The following is a 20,513-nucleotide window of genomic DNA, read 5'->3' on the forward strand; positions in this document are numbered from 1 at the left end:
GTAGGAAAAACCTTGCTTTAGTTGAGTTGGTAATCATTTTTTAAGTAAGTTGCAGGTATGCACTGACTTCTTGGCATGCATAGAAGTAAGTATGCATATTTCTTTAAGTATAAATGTCCTATTCTTTTGTCACATCATGAAGCCCCCATTGATAAAGTCATTCTTTGAAAAGGGGATGTTATCAGAAAAGCAGAAAAGATAGAGAAAACAAAGAAAATTTTTGGCACAATCCTTTTTTCTTAAATTTTAACGTAGTTACAAGTAACAGTTTTTTTTCAAAACTATTTTTCTACTTTGAAAAATAGCAGCAAGTATGTTATCAGTACCCTTCTTAAATACATAATATGACAGTAATGCTTATTCTATTAATTATCCCCCTTTCTAATGACAGCCCTACAAAAGCATAAACATCATGTTTCATAATAACAAATCTGCTACGTTACCACTAGATAATATTACAATAAATAATAACTTGGATGTAGAGCAATTTACTAACTTTTGTGCACATGAAACTTCAGTGCTCACATTACTTCACTTGAACATTACTCTTTCAATAATGATGAATTGGATTAGCAAATATATTATCTTATATTTTGCAAATACCTTTGTCTTGGAAGTTATGAAACAAGCCAGAATTGCAAGAAGAGCTTTGTTTGACATTTCATTTTCAGGCAACCATGACCAGAAAGCTAGAAAAGAATTTATTTAGTTAAAAAAATTATATTCTTTAAAAATTTCAAGGCCAAGACATTTTCGATCCATTGAAAAAGTTTTGTGCAGAGAAATTTATTTTATCAGAAATGTTAACAGTCCTATCCACAATGGCCTATCCTCTACAAATTTTTCTTTTCTATACAATCCAGCTGAGAGCGCACCTAAGATATCCCCTTTCCTATTATTATAATGAAGTAAGCATTTGTGTCGTAAAAATTGTTATATCGTAAGTTACTTATTAATACTAAGCTGAAAAAAGACTTGGTGTCAAAATTTCGACCCAAATGTGTATAATTTGTTCAAAATCTGGCAAGCAAATTTAAAGACATTCAGTTGGAAAGAGAAGAAAATCGAGATTATTTCCCATGGTTGCAATCTTTACTTACTTTTTAATTCATTCATTTCACCCCATGTCGGTGAAATATCGCGAATATCCTTCAACTGCTCGACGAAATATTTTGTCATTTTGGCCTCTTCACGAAGTGGCTCAGGGAGTCCATCGATCTCACAAAAATTAGCAGAAATAGCTTCATCGATCCACTGATTTTCTACATCTGGTATTTTCAATTGTTGTAGAAGATCGATCGTTTTATTATAGCAAGTTTCGTGCGCCATTTTGCACTTCTTTGATTACTTCATCCTAGTTGATTCGAAGGACCTAGTAATTTTGGCGCGGTTTTCGGCATGGCTCCTACACAGAGGCCAATAAATTCAGATTAGCTTAAAATGCATCTCAGAAAATTTCTTGCAGTCGTTTTTCGCAGTCATTTCTTGCAGTAATTTATTTTTGCAGTCATTTCTTGCAGTCATTTATTTTTGCAGTCATTTCTTATAGTCGTTAGCTTGCTACTTATAGCAAGTTATTTGCAAAACACTCTTTTTTGTTCAGTAAATTTAAGTTCAGGCCAGGCTGACTGTTTTTTCGAAAATTTGAGGCTGGATTGCTGGCGTTTTAACTCTAGGATGGTAGGCAGCCTTTATTTGCCGACAAGTTTGAATAATCACAGAAAAAGCACCCACACATGGCTAAAAGTTCTCGTTTTTTGAGATAAAACGTTGTTCAAAATTGCATTTTGCGGAAGCTCAGCCTCAGCTTGTTTTTAATTTGTTCTTAACTTTTGACCAATTTTGAGGCTTGTGTTCTTATAAAATTGTTCTTATAAAAAAGAGTGTATTGATGAGACCCTTCAAGGGGGGTTGACATTATTTCATATTTCATAACGAAATCTCGCCATAATTTCATATTTAAAAACTAACTTTTAAAATATTTCAAAATTATCAAAAGGCCCATCCTGCTTCCAATTAAGGAATTGGATTTGTCAATTCTTTGATACCAACTAAACTGAAGTATGTGCTTGTTACTCGCTCTATCTGTGAATAGCTTGACGGGGTTCTGGAAACACTTAATAGACACTCTTTCTACTTTGGCTTAGAACACTTCCATATACGGTAAAAACCCGCGTGTAAGAACCAATTTTTTCAGAGTTTGGCAAAACAGGTTCTTGTATTATGGGGTACTTTTTGACAGTTTAGGCTAAGTAGGTTCTTAGTTAGGTTTATAATTTCTACAAAGTATATATTGTTTTTGATTATCAGAAAATCTGGTCTGTTCTTCATTCTAAATAATTATTAGTGTACCAATGTTGCCAAAAGCCAAAAGCCCATCAATATTAATGTACCAAAAGCCCATCAATAATTGGTCCGTGATACAGTACTGTATATGGAATAGTAGCAGTAATTGTCTTATAGCATAGTCAATAGAAAAATCTCTGGTCTGGAAGCCCATTTTTCTAACTTTTTGTTTCATTTTAATGATGTCACGTGATCAAAATGAGTGCACAGCTTTCGCGTGGTAGAGTTCAAACTTCTAATTTGTGCGTCGTTTTAACATAATATTTTCAACTTATCATCAAGTTATCGAGTATGCTATATTATTAACATGCCTGGAGCTAATTTTACGTTTCTTTAAGGTGGAGTGACAAGAAGAGAAGTTTTTTGTCGATAGCAATATTTACAGTTCCAAACCGGGCAGAAGTTTTATTCGAAACGGCGAAAGAATATCTTGGATGTGTAGTCAAAGTGATTATCTGCGAAGGACATTCTGTCTTTGCTTGAGTAAAGATTTTGTCAATTTTTATTATTAGCTGTTATCAAACCTCATCTTCTCTTGGTTTTATCAGTCTTTTGGACAGAGGCCTTTCTCCAGCAACCCCATTATAGTCTGGTTAATGTCATTTGGGCTGTTTCTTGCTTTTTCAAAAACTCGTCTTCAATCTAGCCAGATGAGTATTGTAGGCAATCGAAATTTTTATCGCTTATCGGCAATGGCCTTTCTAGCGCTCTGGTTGTGGTCTCCTGAAGAAGCCAAACATTTTGTCCCCGAAATTTTTAAACAAAAAGAAGTTAATAGACCTGGCTGCAAAACTTGGTTTAAGAACATTTGCAAACTGCACAACCGTACCGAGAAAAAAACAACAGAAAAGTTCAGATCTACTATAAGAGCAGTGCAATGCTTCAATTAAGAGAATAAAAAAAATCATGTCACAGGCACTTTAATAATCCTCACCCAGAATTTAACAAAACACTCCGTTATTTAACTATTTTGATATTACATTCTGGGAATAGATATTATTTCATATTTCAAAGCTAAGAAACCTAAATATTTATATTTTCCTTCCAAAAATCACAATTATTTCATATTTCAAATACCCCTTAAAGGGCCACATTGATGATAACTCTGGGACATCTTCTAAACAATTTCGACTGACTTTACATGGGCCGTATTTAATGCACATGATCCTATCGTCATTACACCCGTTTCGACCCACTTTAATGCGCATGTTTTCTTTGTTTCACATCAAAGACTATAAGGGGACGCTTAATAGAGAGGGGGCTTAATAGAGAGGGGGCTTGATAGAGAGGGGGCTTGATAGAGAGGGGGCTTGATAGAGCGTTTACGAAATCATCTCTACCGTAGATGTTGTTTCTGCCTCTTTTTCAAATTTTAGTCTCGTGTTGTTGTTGAGTTTATTTCCCCAGTTCACTTTCCTGATGCATGCGAACAAGGAAATAATAATGAGAGAAGTTTTTGTTTGTTTTGATCGCAGTTAAGAATGTTGAGAGAAGCTGTCGATGCAGTTCTGAAGTCTTTTGCAAAGCACACAGGACAGAGTGGTGAAGGTCTCCAGACTTATCATTGGCTCTTTGATCGATTCGAAGTGTTAGGTTTAGAATAAATGAAAACCGATATAGACTAAGGCCTACAATTTTATAATACAGTTATAGCAAAAACAATTGCGTACGTTACGATTTTTAGCAAATTTTTGGGTATGTATTTATTAGCTTGAATGTATTTGATTTCATGAAAAGCATTGTTTTGGTTTTGAATTCGATTTTCTTTAAGTTGATGTAAAAGAGGCAATTGGTGAATTCTGGCATGCGAAATCGAATGATGGAGTTCCCGTCGACCTTACATACGAATCTGAAATACTTCAAGATGGAACATATGTGTGTTACGTAACTCTTCCTGGGGGTAGCTGCTTTGGAAGCTTTGAGCCTTGTTTGACAAAAACTGATGCCCAGATAAGTGCAGCAAAGATCGCTCTCATGCATTCTGTCTTTAATGATCATCCTTCAAGGTAATCATTTTGTAAAATGTTATTTGTATTGCTCTAGCTGCATCTGTTTTGAAATTTATTCCTGGCTGCATATTTCTGCATTGTTACAATTGAAGTCATGAAATTTCTAATCTGGTCATTTGTTTATGTATTTTGATAAAACATCATGATACAAAACTCTAAAATATTTTTTTGCACAGGGAAATATTTTCTGTGGCTTATGCTTGCATTAGAGCAATCAAGTTGCAAATTAGCAGGCTAGAAGCAATGGAATTTTATTTTTAAATAGTGTTTGTAAGCCTGGATTCACAAGAGAATCTGTGCTGCAAGTGAGTGGATTTCTCTTAATTGGAAAAAGTGTGGACATGATTCTTTGGGCATACCCAGACTTTGCAGTCTGGTTGTGATATGAAGTAATTAATTGATAAATACAGTGTCTAATTGGCTTTTTCCAAAACAGGATAATTACAGAGAAGTTCATTGATCAAGCAGTTACTGAAGCAAAAGAAAATTCTACAGGCAATGCAGATGACCATGGTATAGAAGCTTTCAGCTACATGTTGTCACAGAATCTTGGCAAGTCTATGCTAGAATTCCAGGAAACAATGACATTGTTTTGTTTACTACAGTGGAATGGAAATTTAAAAGCTATGCGCCGAAGTCACATGAAAAAGAAGGATGTGATTTCTCTGTACTCACATAAAAATGTAGACATAAATCTAAGAAATAACATTGCAAAGGATTGGGTTAGGAGAGAGAAAAAGAAACCAGGAAGTATATCAGATGAACTGAAAAAAGCTGATGATGACTTGAAAAAATTCAGAGCAGCAGGAAGAGAACTCAGATTCTATAAGGAGAAAAAAGATATCATAATTTTTGCATCAAAAACCATGGTTGTTCAATAATATTCCTAAGGAAAAGCCAAGCATACTTAAAGACTATTTAGCTGACCGATATATTTTTAGGTCTTTTATGATTGTCAGTTCTTTACTGGCTAGTATCTTTTAAAACTGTTTGTACACATATTTCAACTTTTGTATGATAGAATATCTTATGAATATATTCTTAGCCACCCAATAAAACTTTTGACCTGGATACATTATTTGGCAGCTAAGTTTCCAAATTTTGTTTAGAGCCCACATATCTAACCCAAGGGGGGGGGCTCATACCAGTTGCTAATAAGAATAATATATATTAAACTTATGATACTAAAATATGCTGTGGAAGCAATCCAAAGTTCCAAAGAAAGGCACCAGTCAAGTGCTACTAAACTATTATCTTGGAGATGTTCCTTGCTAGAGTAAATAGTTTGATGTGGATATTTACAACAAATTCATTGGTGTTATCTAGCTGATTCTGCCCTACACCTTTCTAGCTACAATGCTTGCCAAAAGTCTTGGTACACTAAGGTCAGTTTCCAATGACAAATTCAGCCATTCCCCTTCTCCCCTTTGAACAACATTCGTTTACTACAAAATGACATAGGGGATTAGGAAGAACGCTTTTTTCTGCGACTTCTATGATATTTTTCTAAATTATTAACATTGTTTAGGGGGAACCCTTTCGTGTAGAAATAGGAGTATCCAGGAAAAGAATTGAAACATATAATAACACAAAACAAATTGCTGGGTGTTCCAAGTACTTTTGGAAATGATTGTAGGTGTGGCATATAGATGATAAAGGTGTTAATGCAAAAACTCCTAGATAATATTAAGATATTTTACACTATAAGTAACCATAATTACCATAGTTAAGTTTAAGTTGCTATCAGCGTTTTCAGACAAGTGTTTTTAGGCTGAAAAAGCAATTACACTTAATATGTAAATCCTTGGTTGCAAGTTTAAATTTATCATAGAGCTGTCTACGAATGACACTGGAATATTGACATTAATTGATAGCCAGACTCGATCGAACATCAACTTTGAAGCTCAAAGATTTAGCCCCTGCTGAAGGAAAATGGGACATCTAAGTATTGATATGACTGAAGATATTTACTAATTATCAGAGTCAACATGAACCCTGTGTTAAATTGTATCAATTTGTGAGACTTTCTCAAGGTATGCATTTATTAGATTTTGAATGATAATCTTAATTGTAAAATGCCTTCAATATTGAATAATGAATGAAATTTGAGCTAGCTATTTCTGTGTTCAAACTTATTATATATTTTCTACAATTACATATTTTCTTTGAATCAAAATACATACATGTGGCAAAGAAAGGAGAGCAGAAGCAAGACCACAATTAAATAAGTTCAGCACTCTAACTGAATAAATCAAACAATTGCATACATTCCTATTGACAAAATTATGCTAATTATGACAAAATTATGCTAATATAAAAATTATTTACCCTGAATAATAGCTATAAATCAAAATGGGAAATGTGCATTTGGAATATGTTAAACAATGGTTGTCCATATTTTAAATGAATATTACAAATGTTACTGGACTCTCTGCGAAAAATAACCGGGGTTATTATTTGTAGACTTCACTTTTAAGTTTACAACATGTTGACATAGTTCCTCTTTTTAAGACAGGGTTTTTTAGGAAGCATATAATACTGTTTTGCGAAAATCACAACATATAATCTTTAAAATCCTTCATTCAAATAGTTGCGGTGTCTTAAGTTACTTCAGACAAGTTCTGGAATATAAAAATGAGATATGCCAAGTACTTGCATTAATTGTATATAAAGCAATTTTTTATGAATGACTAAAAGTATCAAATTTCTCATGCTGTCTAAAATACAAAATACCACTTAAAGAAAAAACTTGCAAATACTAATGAACCATTGAATTTATTCGCACATGAATGGTTTTTATATTAATGTATATCATTTATTGGTGTAGACTCACCAGTCAGAATTGAGTTGGGATTATAGGAATAATTTTGTGGCTAATAATTCTTTATGTGTAAAGTTCAACTATTTTTATTGATAATAGTATATAATAATAATGCAAAAGGGGGCTATGAAATATGAAATTAAATATGGGTATGGTACTAGAACTAGAAAAATGCTAAGGTTAGTGCCCAGATATTTTGTTAGGAAGGGCAGAGGGACAAGACAAGGCAGGTAAAGAACAAGATGATTGGATGTATTGAAAGAATTTACTGGGATGTCCCTGTATCAACTTGATAAGATAGCAATGAACAGATCAGAATGGAGATTGTTCGTTCAGAGGATTGCCAGAAGTCTTCAGCGATGTAATGGTACTAACACACACTAAACACAAGGTTAGTGTCCAGCACTAGCCAATTGCTGTTGTTGCAGAAACGTCTGACTCTCAAGAGACACAGTAGAAATGGGGCGAAAGCAATTTCTGACAATCAAGATCCGCTGCAAGTTTAGGATAATCACAGACCATCCCTTAAATATTACCAGTTTGTACATTAGGCAATTATGATGCAATGAATGATGTCTAGGTCACAGTATTTAAACTACTAGGGGAGATCATTTGTAATTATTGCATATACTTTTATAATTAGGAATCTCACATAAAGCAGGGCTAAAAATGATGGAAATGCTGCAAGGTACTCAGCCACATAATTACACATTTCTAAATGACTAACTTGCTGTCCGCTTCACAACTGACTTCATGGCATCATAAGTTAAAGCTTCTGGAAGAATTTACTCAATCCAAACATAAATAAATTTCCAAGCAATTGTTTTGATTTGCCACCATTTTTAAAAACAAGCCCCCGGCCCATAATAATCCTTGAACAAAAATTTAACATTTTGTAGCATATTTCCATTTCACCTCTTGAGATACTGCACTTGAACTTTCCCATCACCATTATCTTAACTCCTCGAAAATCAGTGAATTGTAATTTCTCAAAAAGTTCCTTACTGTGACAGCAAGATTTGAATTGTGCACTGCATTCTTGGAGGTTTCAAAAAGAAAATCACTGCATGCATATCAGCTGTAAAATTAATCATCTGGAACATAGTTGTATTTCTCTAGAGATGACTGCAATTTGTTTATTATCTAGAGAAAAATAAAAATATTACAACTGGAGGATAAAAACAAGCAATAGCTAGAATATTGTGGCCAGTAACATACTCTTTTTCTCTGTAAGGGGTTTGAGAGCTTTCTTTAAGATATTCTACTTGATAGGCATTAGCTTTACAAAATGTGGATTTACAACTTTGGTACAAATTTATTATGACAAGTTATATTTTTACACACTCTCCTATTTTTCAAAACATTGTCAAATAAATTATCACAATAAAAAAAAACTTGTAATACAACATTGATACCTCCTGATGAAATTGAATTTGTTCTCCAATGAAATGTTGCATTTGTTTCTTGAAATCCCTCACTCTTTCACGCTGAAAATGATTTATCTCAGCTAAAAGAAAAAATTTTAATTCTCATTGTTTGAGATATAGACAGATCTGTTAAGACAATTCCAATTTTTATACAAATCCACAACAATGACAAGTCCATTAGATTAAATTAAACATGCTAGAGTCAGGCGTAGAGAGTAGAGAAACGACTCAAGCTAGAGTCATCTTCAATATAATACCGGCAAAAGAAAATCAACTTAAATACCAAAGGGCTAAACAAAGGGAATTGTAAATCATGCGATAAAGAAGTACACTGGAGGAGCAATCAGGACGCGAGAGAAGACATAAGGAATAAACAACCTAGAGAGATAAACAAGGAATAAAGGCCCAACAAAGAAAACAATGTTGGAAAGAAAGTTAGAACTTCTTGTTCCTATTTTTCTTGACAAACAATTTAAACCTACTATTAAAACCTCTAATCTTGACATTAACAAGCTTCTCTTGTTCTTTTTACCCTTTTTAGGGAACTATAGCTTCGCATTAAGAAAAACATTATTAACCTGATGAAGATATGCTACCCTGATGTTCAGCTGAAATTAGTGTTCAGATCACCTAAATTTTACTGGTTACTGGAAAACCCAGATTGTGCAAAAAACTATAATGGCAACATTTAGGATTATTGGTATAGCCCGATCGTTGTTTCATCTAGCAGTTTTGGAATTGATCTACTTAAGCACAAAAAAACTGTAGTAGACAAAAGGAGTTCGTTTTCACCTTAGGACTCCATTGGTAACATTTTCAATAGGCAAGCAGCACTGATTGGTCAACCTCAACAGTTATGTGCTCATGTTTCTGATTGGCCTATTTCGATCCACAACTGGGTATATATATTTCCTAGCATAGAGTTTTTGATCTATGTTCTGACCTTTTAAACTCTGAAGAGTGTCACACAAAAAGCTTTAGTTTACTCAAAATTTTGCTTTTTTCAAAGCCATTCTCAAGTTTTGTACCACCAAAAGATTGTTTGCAAATACCTATTGCCTTCTAAAATGCCTAAAGTGGCTCAAGAGATATCTTCTGGCAGTGTCAACTTTTGCTTATCATGAAAGATTCTATCAACCTTTCTGTATATACTTGAATGATTGGCTAATGTTTGCATTAACTGTGAAACTGGGAAAAGCAACTTAGAACCATCTTGTTACCAACACCAAAGCGAGAACTTTATGACAGACTGGTAAACAGTAATTTTCATTAATACTCTATATATTCAACTGTACATATTTAAACTATATAAGCATACCAAATACGCAGTTTGTCATAACATCCAGTCTGGCAGACACATCTGCAACTTCGTTATACTGAAAATGAATTAGAAGCATTATTTTACGCTTTAAAAATGCAGTAAAAACTTTGCTTAATAAAATAAACTAAAATGTGATAACTTTGGAGAAAAATTCTGCTAATTCTCTGAAACTTAATTAAAACTGAAGGGAATGAGAAAATGCTAGAAAAGTATAATGGATAAAAAAGGTTTTGTTTCAAAAATAATATGAAACAAACAAAGAATTCAAGTTTGATTACCTCCATTTTTTCTTCTTCTTGTAATTTTTGACATTCCTTTAGTTTGCTCATGGCAGACTATGGAGAAAAGATTTTGGAGAAATATTTCCAGACATATCTTTAAAATCATATAACAGTCTCTAGGTTAATTTTCAAGCTAACTTCAGAATCAACACACAAGAATCATATCGTACAAATTTTGGGTACCTGCAAACATGTTAACTTAACACAGAAACTCTTAGACAGAAAAAAGAGACTGATTAATGTTCAATAAACAAATGAAGATGATATTACCTTTTGTACTATAACAATATCTGGGAAAGTTGAAAGAATACCAGAATATTCTCTCAATAAATCTATCATCTGAGATGCATCCTTCCTTGGCTAAAAGATTAACACAAAAATTATGCAAGAGAATTGAGCCAGAAATCCATGTACTATGCATAGCAATTTTTATAATAATGGAATATTGTAGTTTTTAATAATGACAGATTTTTCTATGACACCTCTAAACAGCAGGAACTTCAGACAGAGAATATTATTCTATTCAAAACTTTGAAATCAAAACTAAATAGATGACATAACACAATTGGCTTTATTTGGGACATTATTTAACCATTTACTTAACAACAAATGAGAGAGTTTTTGTTGAGCTAAAGAGCAATAACTCATTGTGGTTTGGTGATCACCTTCACCCCCAATGGGAGGATAAGAATAACTGACAATTAACTTTACAGCACATCAACTACCTTATGACGCCAACATCACAGCCCATATCATTTTAATTAATTTTTTTCTCAATAAATAGAATTTTTATTTTCATTACCATTATTAATATTTTTAGCAGTATTGTTTCTTGTTTCATCACCAACTTCAACAGCACTTTCATTCCAGTCCCACCCAAAATTCGTCACATCACCCACCCAGTCCTTCCACTTCCATACTCACCATCTGTTTTTTCTCTGTTGTGCTCCATTCATATCACTCCGCATCTCAAATAATTAATGACTTTAAAAACTAAACCCCCAACCTAATCCTCTCTACTATTTCTTCAGTTCAAGATCCCAAGGAGGTGATTAAATGAAACTGTTTCAGCACAGTTCAGAGTAAACGGGAACTGACTTGGTTCTGTTCCAATTTTGTTTGTATTTACACTGCAACAAATCCAGATTGGATCTGCATCTTGTCAGTTTTCTCACAGTGGAAACAGGGATAATGGTGATTTAGTGGAAAACAGATTTTATTTAGTCAAGTCACCTGATCCTGACATAAGTCTCCAATTTCTTCATAAGTTCTTCCAGTATCCTCAATTGCTTGTGTCAAAGGTAATGAGTCTAAAAAGAGATTCATTATAATGAAAAAAATACCACTTAGACAGATTTCAGTTGATTAAAGAAACAGTAAATTAGAAAACTATTTTAAGGTTATTTTCCTCTGCAGAATTTTTTGTGAAACCAAAAAGGAAAAAACATTTCTGAAGAAAACTGTAACTTCACACTAGATTTGCACCCTTTAACCTTAAAAAACATTAGTGCTTCAAAATGGCTGCCTTGAATAGACGAGCAATAATTTTGGCCTTGGAACTTAGGCAAAGATTGTAGAGCAGGTGAAAGGTATTGTATTGGGGCTAGTGAGAGACTTTAAGATGCTTAGCCGAAATGCTAAAACCAGAAAGGGTCAATTTGGAATGGAATGATCCTGGCAACAGCTTAAATAGATTGAAAAGTCTAATTCTTTTTTCAAAGGATAATGCTTTAAAAAGGAAAAATGAAGCAGTCTTTGTAGCTGTTAACCAAAAAATTTGCTAATAAAACTTTGAATATTAGAATTTAAAAATGCATATCATTGAAGGTAAGAAAGAACTTGCTTTTGGCATATGCAGGTGGAATAACAAGAGTACTTCAAAAAAATGTCATTGCACATGAAATAAGTAGTAGGTTTAGGTAAATAAATCAGCTTGGAATTTGGATGTTGTAAAAAAAGTTTCAAAAACCAATGGTCTCTCATTCTAACAGCATTCCAATTATTCTTGTCAGCAGGCTCAACTATGTGTGACTGGAAGAGGGGTAAGGTTTTTTTTGCGCTATGGCCCTTAAAGGCACCACTTAAAGTTTTCTTTTCAAATTCATAATTTTCCTGTTTTTAAATTTTTGTCTGTCCATTATCTCGCAAGGATTCAGGAATTTCCTAAAGCAGAAACAAGTTTATTGCCAGGAATCAGTGAAATTCTTGATTGATGTCACAAGTGACATGTTCACAATACTGTTGTAAAGTCTTCCACCACAATGGTGAAAGTTCAGCTGATATTTTGTGATTTACTGAAATACATTTTGTGATAAAGGGACAAATTTGAAAATCTAAATAAATTGAAAATTACATTGAACTTTACTTACATGCTGCAGCATCTGGAGCAAAGGATCCACTGAGCTGAAGAAATCCACTTGCAAACCTTTTATACTCATTCCTATAAGCTAAAGCAATAATAAATTTCTTACTAAGATGTTGTGCAATGATTAACAGTGTTAAACGAGTTCAGAATTACTAAATACGTGTATTTGCTTGACAAACTAAGAAAAGAACAACTAAGTCAAGATACTCTTCAATCATCATAATTTGCAACAGACATTGAAAAGGTATAAAGTAAAAAATTTTATATTGGTATTTGCTATTTGAAAAAAACTAAAAAATAACAAACAATAAAATCTGACATCAAGAAATTGATACCAAACTGATGATTAAGAACTAACATAAGAATCTTACATCTTGCCACTTTATCCCAGTACTCCTCAAATCGAGAAATTGTTGTCTTTACACTTTCATCCATGCCTTTTACAAAATCTTTGAAATGTTCCACTTTATGTTCCCTTTAAAAATAAAGGGCCAAATTAAATACAGAAATTTATGTTAAAGCTGCCAAAATTATATTTTCACAATTTTCCCAAACAATAGATAACATTTTAACCCTTTTAGTATAAAACTATTTCAGTCTTTGCTGGTAATTGGCACTGTTCTTGCAAATATCAAACTAGGTACTCTTATGGTCAACTATTCCAAGTTGACCTGACTATCTTAAATGGTCAGAGTGTTAAAAAATTGACCAAAAGTGAGAAAAAATTATTTTCTTAGAAGCATCATACTCTTTTAAGTTTTCAAAAATGGAAAAATTGGAATGTCCTATACTTTGTTTAAAGAAACACTATTTGTATTTTTAGCTACAATTTTTTTAACAAGCCAGCAAACATTATCAACTAAACTGTTATGCCTACAAGATAAATTTACTTCTCTGATCTTTGAAGCTTTTCACATGGACATTGCAGACTTTTGCCGCCAACTTATGCCTCCTTAAAATTCATGTCTTGAAGTCATCCAAATCATGCCATAAGGATAATACAGTACAAAAATACATAAAATTCCTCCATTAAATAAATGCTTATAATGTAAGCATACCAAAACCAAACTCACTTACACCTGTTGTTGTGAGAGATTCTGTGCAGGTGAAGAAATTGTGTAGAAAAATTGTGACCCAACAAGTTTATCACATTCAGCTCTCCTTTTGCCGGCTTTCCATTCCTGTAATGTTGCATTGTAAATATGTGATATATGTATGTATCAAAAAAGGAAAAATGGAAAAGGACTAAAATTTTCAGTTAAATTCTCTGACAAAGAACCAAGAAAAATTTAGTATAATAGTATAAAGCTGGACTTCTAACCCAATGGTAAAAACGACTGTATAGTCAGCAATAAAAACATAATCCAAACCAAGGAAAAACCAGAGGCAAATCATTCACAGCAACTTTCAGGAGTGGACAATTCTGGTAAAAAGGGAGATTAGGAGCTCACTGGTGGGAGATTAGGAGCTCTTCCAAAATGGAACACTGGGAATAGCGGAGGACATTAACAGTAAAAAGTTTGGTCACCTGGTGATTACCCTGATGTATAGATAAGCAGTCTGGCAGATAAAAACTGGTTGTTTGGATGAGAGGGAGACAGAATTGTCCACTCCTGAAAATCATACATCTTTGATAAAATTCCTGTTTTTTTCTGAAATGATTTAAAGTCATTTTGCTTTGTTGAAATTAGGGGGTTGCTCTTCCAATTATTTGCAAAATGGAAATAAAAACAGATTTTCCTAGATTTCAGAATTTAAAATGGTAGCTTTAAAATTAGCAAATGGTACCTTTAAAATTCTATACACAAATAAACCTATTGAAGTGAGCTGAATGGTAAAAATCATTCAGATGAATGGCAAAAATCATTTAGCTTTAACAAATCTTAATTTGAATAAAATGCAAGCAGCAAATTTTAAAAAAGAAGAATTATCTAAAAGCAGGATACTTTAGATAAAAACTCCAAACCTTTTCCTGTGCCTCTGAATCACATTTAATAAAGTGCTGGAAAACTTCACATTGCGCAATTACAGGGTGTCTTGAAACTCTGTTCATCCATAACTCTAGAAGTTGTCTTCTTTTTTGAATAAATTCGTCTGCATAACGACCTAAAAAAGTTAGAAAAATGGCACTGTGAATTCATATGTCCTTGAAGTTAAACTTCAGAATAAATTAACTCTCAATAACCAAATTGCCAAGAAATGTTCTATTCCTTAACAATAAAATACAAGATTCTTTTATGAATGATTAATGAAAGGTCAAATCTGCAAATAAAACTTAGCCACAAACCTCAAATCTGCATTCAAGAAAACTAAAATTAATGGAAACCACAAGCCACAGTTTATAGAAAGCCACAAATAAAAACAAGCACAGAAAATGAAAACTTGTTTGGGTTTGTTGGCTCTTGAATCCCTTCATTGTGCAAATATGTAAGCTATTTTGCAACCACAAACCTATCAACCGATTCTTTCAACTTATTTTATTCTTACCTGTTATTTGTTTGTCTGGTAAGGGAGGCACTGAAATTGTTGGAAATTTCTCTACTAAACGTCCATATAGCCAATCAAAATGCTTAAATCTGTGTGATACTGCTTTATCTGTATGCTAAAATAAGAGAAGCGTCAAATAACTGAGATAGAAAAATTGCCTAACATCATACATCTTCATCATCAGTCTAAATTTCTGAGCATATTCTGCAGTTGTTGAGGCTCCAGCAGGATTCTCCTACGGTTGTCTCAGCTATGCCATGCCACGGAACTTCAAAAGAATTCTGCCAAGGAGCACTAATTAGCACCACTTATTGGCGTCATCTATGGTGCAGCCTCACTTTTTGAATATGGATACAGTGAATGACAGTTTTAGAGATCATGCTACCGCATACAGGGTAACTGATGCGCCACAATGTGCAGCAGTGGCGGAAAATAAGCGAAGACCATGCAAGACAGCAAAAGTAGCTCAAAGAGATCATCTCTTAAATTTCGGTGCATGGAATGTATGAATAACTAATGATAATGTGGACTTTGTAAGACCTGAACGTGAAACAGCCATCATCTGCAGGAAGCTTGAGAAAGCGCACATAGACATTTGTGCACCAGGGGAAGTTAGGCGACCTGGCTCAGGAAACGTAATCGAGGGAAGCCATACAATATTCTGGAGTGGCGATGAAAAGAAAGAAGCTGATGTAGGTTTCACTATCAATAATAAACCAGTTGCTCAGAGAATGAACCCCATCAATGACAGACTCATGACACTAATGATTCAGCTTAGGAGTGGTGCCCACCTAACGCTAATAAGCACTTATGCACCTACAATGCAACGCACACAAGTAGAAAAAGAAAAGTTTTATGAAAAGCTTGGAGACTGCCTTGACATGGCCAAAAATGATAACACTACAATCTTAGGTGATCTCAATGCCCGCGCCGGGAAAGACTGGAAATCCTGGCTATCTGTGATTGGGAAATATGGAGTGGGAAAAATGAATTTAAATGGAATTATGCTACTAGAATTTTGTGCCAGATTTCAATTACCTATCATGGGTACAATGTTTCAACTGAAAAATCGCCTTAAAAGCACATGGCAGCATTAACGCTCAAAGCATTGGCACCAACTCGATCATGTGATTGCCAACAAAGAAGCTAAACAACACATCACAGTTACTAAGAGCAACAAAATAGCTGACTGCTTTACAGATCACAAGCTGCTTATTTGCAAATGCTGATTCTCTATCAAACCAAAGAGAAAAGGTCCTAAACCACCTAAGTAGCTAAATACTAACATGAACAGTGAATTGTATACTAATGTGCATGCAAGACTTGTCATCAACAGTTAACTTACAAGCCCTTTTGAATACAACAGCCGTGTTAGACAAGGCCGTAAACCTGCTCCTACACTGTATAGCATATATGCAGCTGTTTTGCTCTGGCTTGCATGTAAGGACATCAAGCACTCTCACAGCATAAAAGTCAGGTTTTGTCATGATGGTGACTTACTTGACCACAGAAAACTGAAAAGTAAGACCAAAGTCCTCGCCTTATACATCAAAGAGGCACAATATGTAGATGATGTAGCAATTTTCAGTGACACCCCTGTGCTGGCATACAAATCCTGCTCACTGCCTACAATGTTCTAGCAAGAAAGATGGGTCTATGCATCAACACCAAAAAAACTGAAACAATGTGCACTGGACCAGAAGCCCAATTTTTCATTGATCAAATGAAATGAAAGAATGTCAATAGCTTTAAGTATCTTGGTGGCTATGTAACAAATGACTGCTCATTGAAGGAAGAACTAATAGCACACTAAACTTTACTGTGTCTGTATTGATTCGTGTTTTAACCGCTTTCGGGACTATGCATATTATTATTACTTTTGAAATACCCAAAGTGTCTTACTAAAAACTGAATCTAAGATTGTGTTACAAAGGCAAAAACATAAGAAGACATTAAAATTCAGTATAATTTTAAATTTATTACCGTTGGAACAATTTGATATGCAACATAACTTTTAATTCCTTTGTATTTTGATTTTTTTTCTGGTTCTGAAACTGCACAAATGAATGGGATTGGGTTGTTCTGCCATATAATTCCATCAGCACTATCCTGTAAGAATTTAAGCTATTAGCAAATTGAAACAGCATGCTTCTTACATGAAAAACCTTTCCTAATATCCCTTTTCAATTTTAAATTGATCTCAAGGTATTCTAAAAACACATCCTCCCAACCCAAAACTCCCTTTGTCCTATTCAATATACTGATGGAGGTTAGAGCCTCTGTTACACAGGTACATAACTACTTGGGAGTAATGTGTTTTCTAAAAAGCTATGCTCAAAATTTATATAAAAAAAGAAAGTTTGAATGAACAAGAGGTTTTTTATCTAAAACATTATATGGAATTCTGTTCAATATATCTAGTAGGCATTTCCCCCTATACAGAAAAAAGCTTGAAGTGATTGACAAACACATTTAAAAAAGGAAAATAAAATACAGTAAAAGATGATGATACTAAGATATAAGATCAAAAACCCATACTTCAATAACAACTTTATCTTGACTTTGTAGAGTTGAATCCTGATTAGCTCCAAGAAGAAATGCCTCACCACCAGATTTCACAAATGTTGAAAACCTAACAATGATTAATTTTATTGACTTTAATCAAATCCATAAACATTAACATCAAAAGCTACAAAGGGTTTGGTGTTTAGAACAGGACAGTTCTGAGTTGCAACCCAGCCTTTGATTGAGTTGCAACCCAGCCTTACATGGAGAGGCACTCAACCTTGATCAAGCACCTCCACAAGTCCCTAGAGAGTTCTAGGAGCTTGATTGATCAAGCACCTAGTGTGTTTATGCTGTCTGAAAACCAAATGGGAAAACCCGAATTTTGTTATTGATTATATTTTATGATGCTTCATTAAGCACCTAGCAAAAGAAAGAGGTGCACAGTTTGTCAAGTGCCTGCTTTTTGCTCCTTACAAGGCCTGCTAAGGGGCTGGCAATTTAGAATCAAAGCAAAAACCAAAGCATGCACTTCTATAATGTTAAAAACTCTACCATAGATTCTTTCAGAGTAATCTTCAAAAATGACCTACATGTGCAGCCTGCTAGAATTTATCAGAAGAGCTAAACATTTGATTACCATTTCAGAGAGAGACTAAGATGAAATCACTGGTAGACAATGCCTAAGTAATGAAGGGCCTAAGTCATATGCACACAAATACCAGACTTAATAAAAAGCTCTGCCAATAGTGAGTACCTAATATATAAGGTCATTAAATCATCAGAAAATACCTGGCATTTGAAAGACCTTAAATTGTGATCCAACAGGATCCAGCAGTGTGTTAACAAACAAACCTGTTCATGCTTTTCTTTACAGTACCGGCTCTTGAAACACTCATTGTCCTTGGCGCATTATTGGAAGAAAAGGCATAATCTCCAGAGTAACTATCAGATGCCACAGAGCTCCCATCATCCCACTCGTCTTCCCAGTCTCCATCATTCTTGTCATAACCCCTTGTTGGTGATATACTCAGATATTGTGGTGAAGAAGACTGAATGGGAGCAGGAGGAGGTCTGGATGGAGGGCCATCTTCTAAAACCTTGAATGAAATTAATTTATTAAAACAAAAAGACAAAATTGTATCTTTCATTAGGTATCATTTAACCAATTCCCTTCTATTTTATGTGCATACTCAAATATAGCAATCTTGGGGACCTGTGCAAACTGGCAAATTATGCAGTGTATTGCCCCCAAAACTAATACACTGTTAAAAATTTAAATGATTTTTCTTGCATGACTTGCATAATGCAAGTCAAATTTCCTTTGATGAGCTATGGTATCAGAATTTAATTTTAACAAGAACATTTTGGATGACTTTGTTTGACCCCAGGGACTTGGTCTAAGCAGACTAATAACTCTACTGGATCTACTCTTGGCCAGCCCTGTAGTATGCTAACATAAAAAACACAAAACTTTTCACACATAATTAAGACTAATATTTATGAAAGAATGTTTTATATAACAACAGTGATAGCTGTCTCTTCACTCTACTTTAGATGGAATGATTAGGAAAGCCAAAGCTACCTAAGAAAAATTCTAAGATTTTAGAACATACCTTAACATATGCAGCTGGAAATAGTCCTCTATTCCCATAGCTGTCAAGGCCTTCCCACCAGCCCTCACCAACATCCTTTAATAAAGAAACAATAAGCATATCTCTAGATTGTTTGACACAAATTTAAATTGTGAACAAATAAAACAGAACTTGATACTTATACAAACTGTCTCTCAATTAGCTATAAAATATTGATGAGAAAAACCAAAAGGATTAATTTTTCATCAAGATCCACTCTAGCTTCTTTCATCAAGATACACAAAAACTCATTTAAGATTAATAGATTATATCTAGATGTAAAGTTGGAGGTTGTAAATGTAGGGCAGGAATGCTCCTATTTCTATTAGTAGCTTCAAAACAGCTATGAAATAAGGAAATATAGCTTCTTGGTCGATATATTTTTACAGTTTATAGAAGTACTTTTATGCGAATGTCTTGAAACTGCAGAGGCACATAAACCCCTGAGCTACTTCTATACCTAAATATGAATTGATTGCAAAAAATGTGCGATTCAGTGACTAAAATTTCAAAAAATATCAGCATGAATATTAAGAGAACCGCTGCAAAATAATTGAATAAACAATGCCTCGAATTAAAGTGATTACAGTGCCGGCAAAAATATGACTGTACAATACCACTGTATTGTACAATAAAGATAATAAATTTTGAACTGAAAGCAAACAAAGTTTTCTAGATTATTATGCAATGCAAGAAATATATTGGAAAATCGTGTTGCGGCTGGGAATTCTGTCAGGAATGCAGAATGCAGGATCTTCTACTAGACCTGACCAAAACGACAAGCTCAAAACGACGAATTCGCAGCTCGTTCCGTGTATAGTCATTTCATTAACATCCAGAAGCTCAGTTATTTTAAAAATGCTTAACCAGCTTGCTGAATTTTGCAAATGATCTTGAAATATTCTTTAAAGTTATTCTAAATGAGCTGTGACTCATAGGTCGGCACCACTGCCCAGAAAAAATAAAAGGAACCATCGCGGCCTAACCTTGTCTGTAACTGTTAAATGGTCTCCTTCCCTGACGACAAGTTCTCCATTTTGGGTATCCCCATCGAAGTCATAGAGCACACTGACCTGCAACAGATTAAGATACTTCAGACTCTAGTAATGTGATCCTCTTCATGCAATCAAATCGATTTGAAACTTCAAAATTGACTCACCCTTGTCGCCATTTTGCCTAGAATTCTACCTCATATCACGTGACACACAGCCAAATATCAACAAAAGGTTATTATGGCACCTTCCGCAGCCCCCAGGAGTGACAATTATGTACTTTTCTGTACATGAGCTGATTTCTTCCTATCAGATCAGACACCGT

At 34.1% G+C, this 20,513-nt stretch overlaps 3 protein-coding genes across 4 annotated transcripts in view; 1 reads left to right on the plus strand and 2 right to left on the minus strand.

The window, feature by feature from the left end:
* The window catches only part of LOC135680837 (condensin-2 complex subunit D3), a 73,997-nt gene extending 72,587 nt beyond the window's left edge, over positions 1-1,410 (minus strand). The window contains exons 1-2 of one of the 2 annotated variants that reach the window (XM_065195039.2): positions 1,101-1,410; positions 604-689 (exon numbers count right to left, since the gene is read on the minus strand). In XM_065195039.2, coding sequence (XP_065051111.2) covers positions 604-689; positions 1,101-1,329 — 315 coding nt within the window. In that variant the 5' untranslated portion in view covers positions 1,330-1,410. The remainder of the gene's footprint in view (positions 1-603; positions 690-1,100) is intronic. The other variant, XM_065195038.2, reaches the window with a different exon arrangement.
* A 2,324-nt stretch (positions 1,411-3,734) lies between these two features.
* On the plus strand, positions 3,735-7,451 carry LOC135680739 (LIX1-like protein). Its single transcript, XM_065194890.2, has 3 exons — positions 3,735-3,894; positions 4,118-4,352; positions 4,792-7,451. The coding sequence occupies exons 1-3, from the start codon at positions 3,828-3,830 to the stop codon at positions 5,234-5,236; spliced, it is 747 nt and encodes a 248-aa protein (XP_065050962.2). The 5' UTR covers positions 3,735-3,827; the 3' UTR covers positions 5,237-7,451.
* Positions 6,581-20,421, minus strand: LOC135680738 (sorting nexin-18). Its single transcript, XM_065194889.2, has 17 exons — positions 20,356-20,421; positions 20,183-20,269; positions 19,179-19,253; positions 18,418-18,662; positions 17,596-17,689; positions 17,041-17,166; positions 15,058-15,172; positions 14,537-14,676; positions 13,648-13,751; positions 12,942-13,045; positions 12,575-12,652; positions 11,439-11,515; positions 10,476-10,565; positions 10,203-10,259; positions 9,922-9,979; positions 8,592-8,683; positions 6,581-8,319 (listed from the first exon to the last, which is right to left on the minus strand). The coding sequence occupies exons 1-17, from the start codon at positions 20,365-20,367 to the stop codon at positions 8,263-8,265; spliced, it is 1,611 nt and encodes a 536-aa protein (XP_065050961.1). The 5' UTR covers positions 20,368-20,421; the 3' UTR covers positions 6,581-8,262.
* Positions 20,422-20,513: the final 92 nt, after the last annotated feature.

This window comes from Rhopilema esculentum, chromosome 18 (genome assembly GCF_057945365.1).
Source record: "Rhopilema esculentum isolate cy_ngs chromosome 18, ASM5794536v1, whole genome shotgun sequence".
Classification (NCBI taxonomy): Eukaryota; Metazoa; Cnidaria; class Scyphozoa; order Rhizostomeae; family Rhizostomatidae; genus Rhopilema; species Rhopilema esculentum.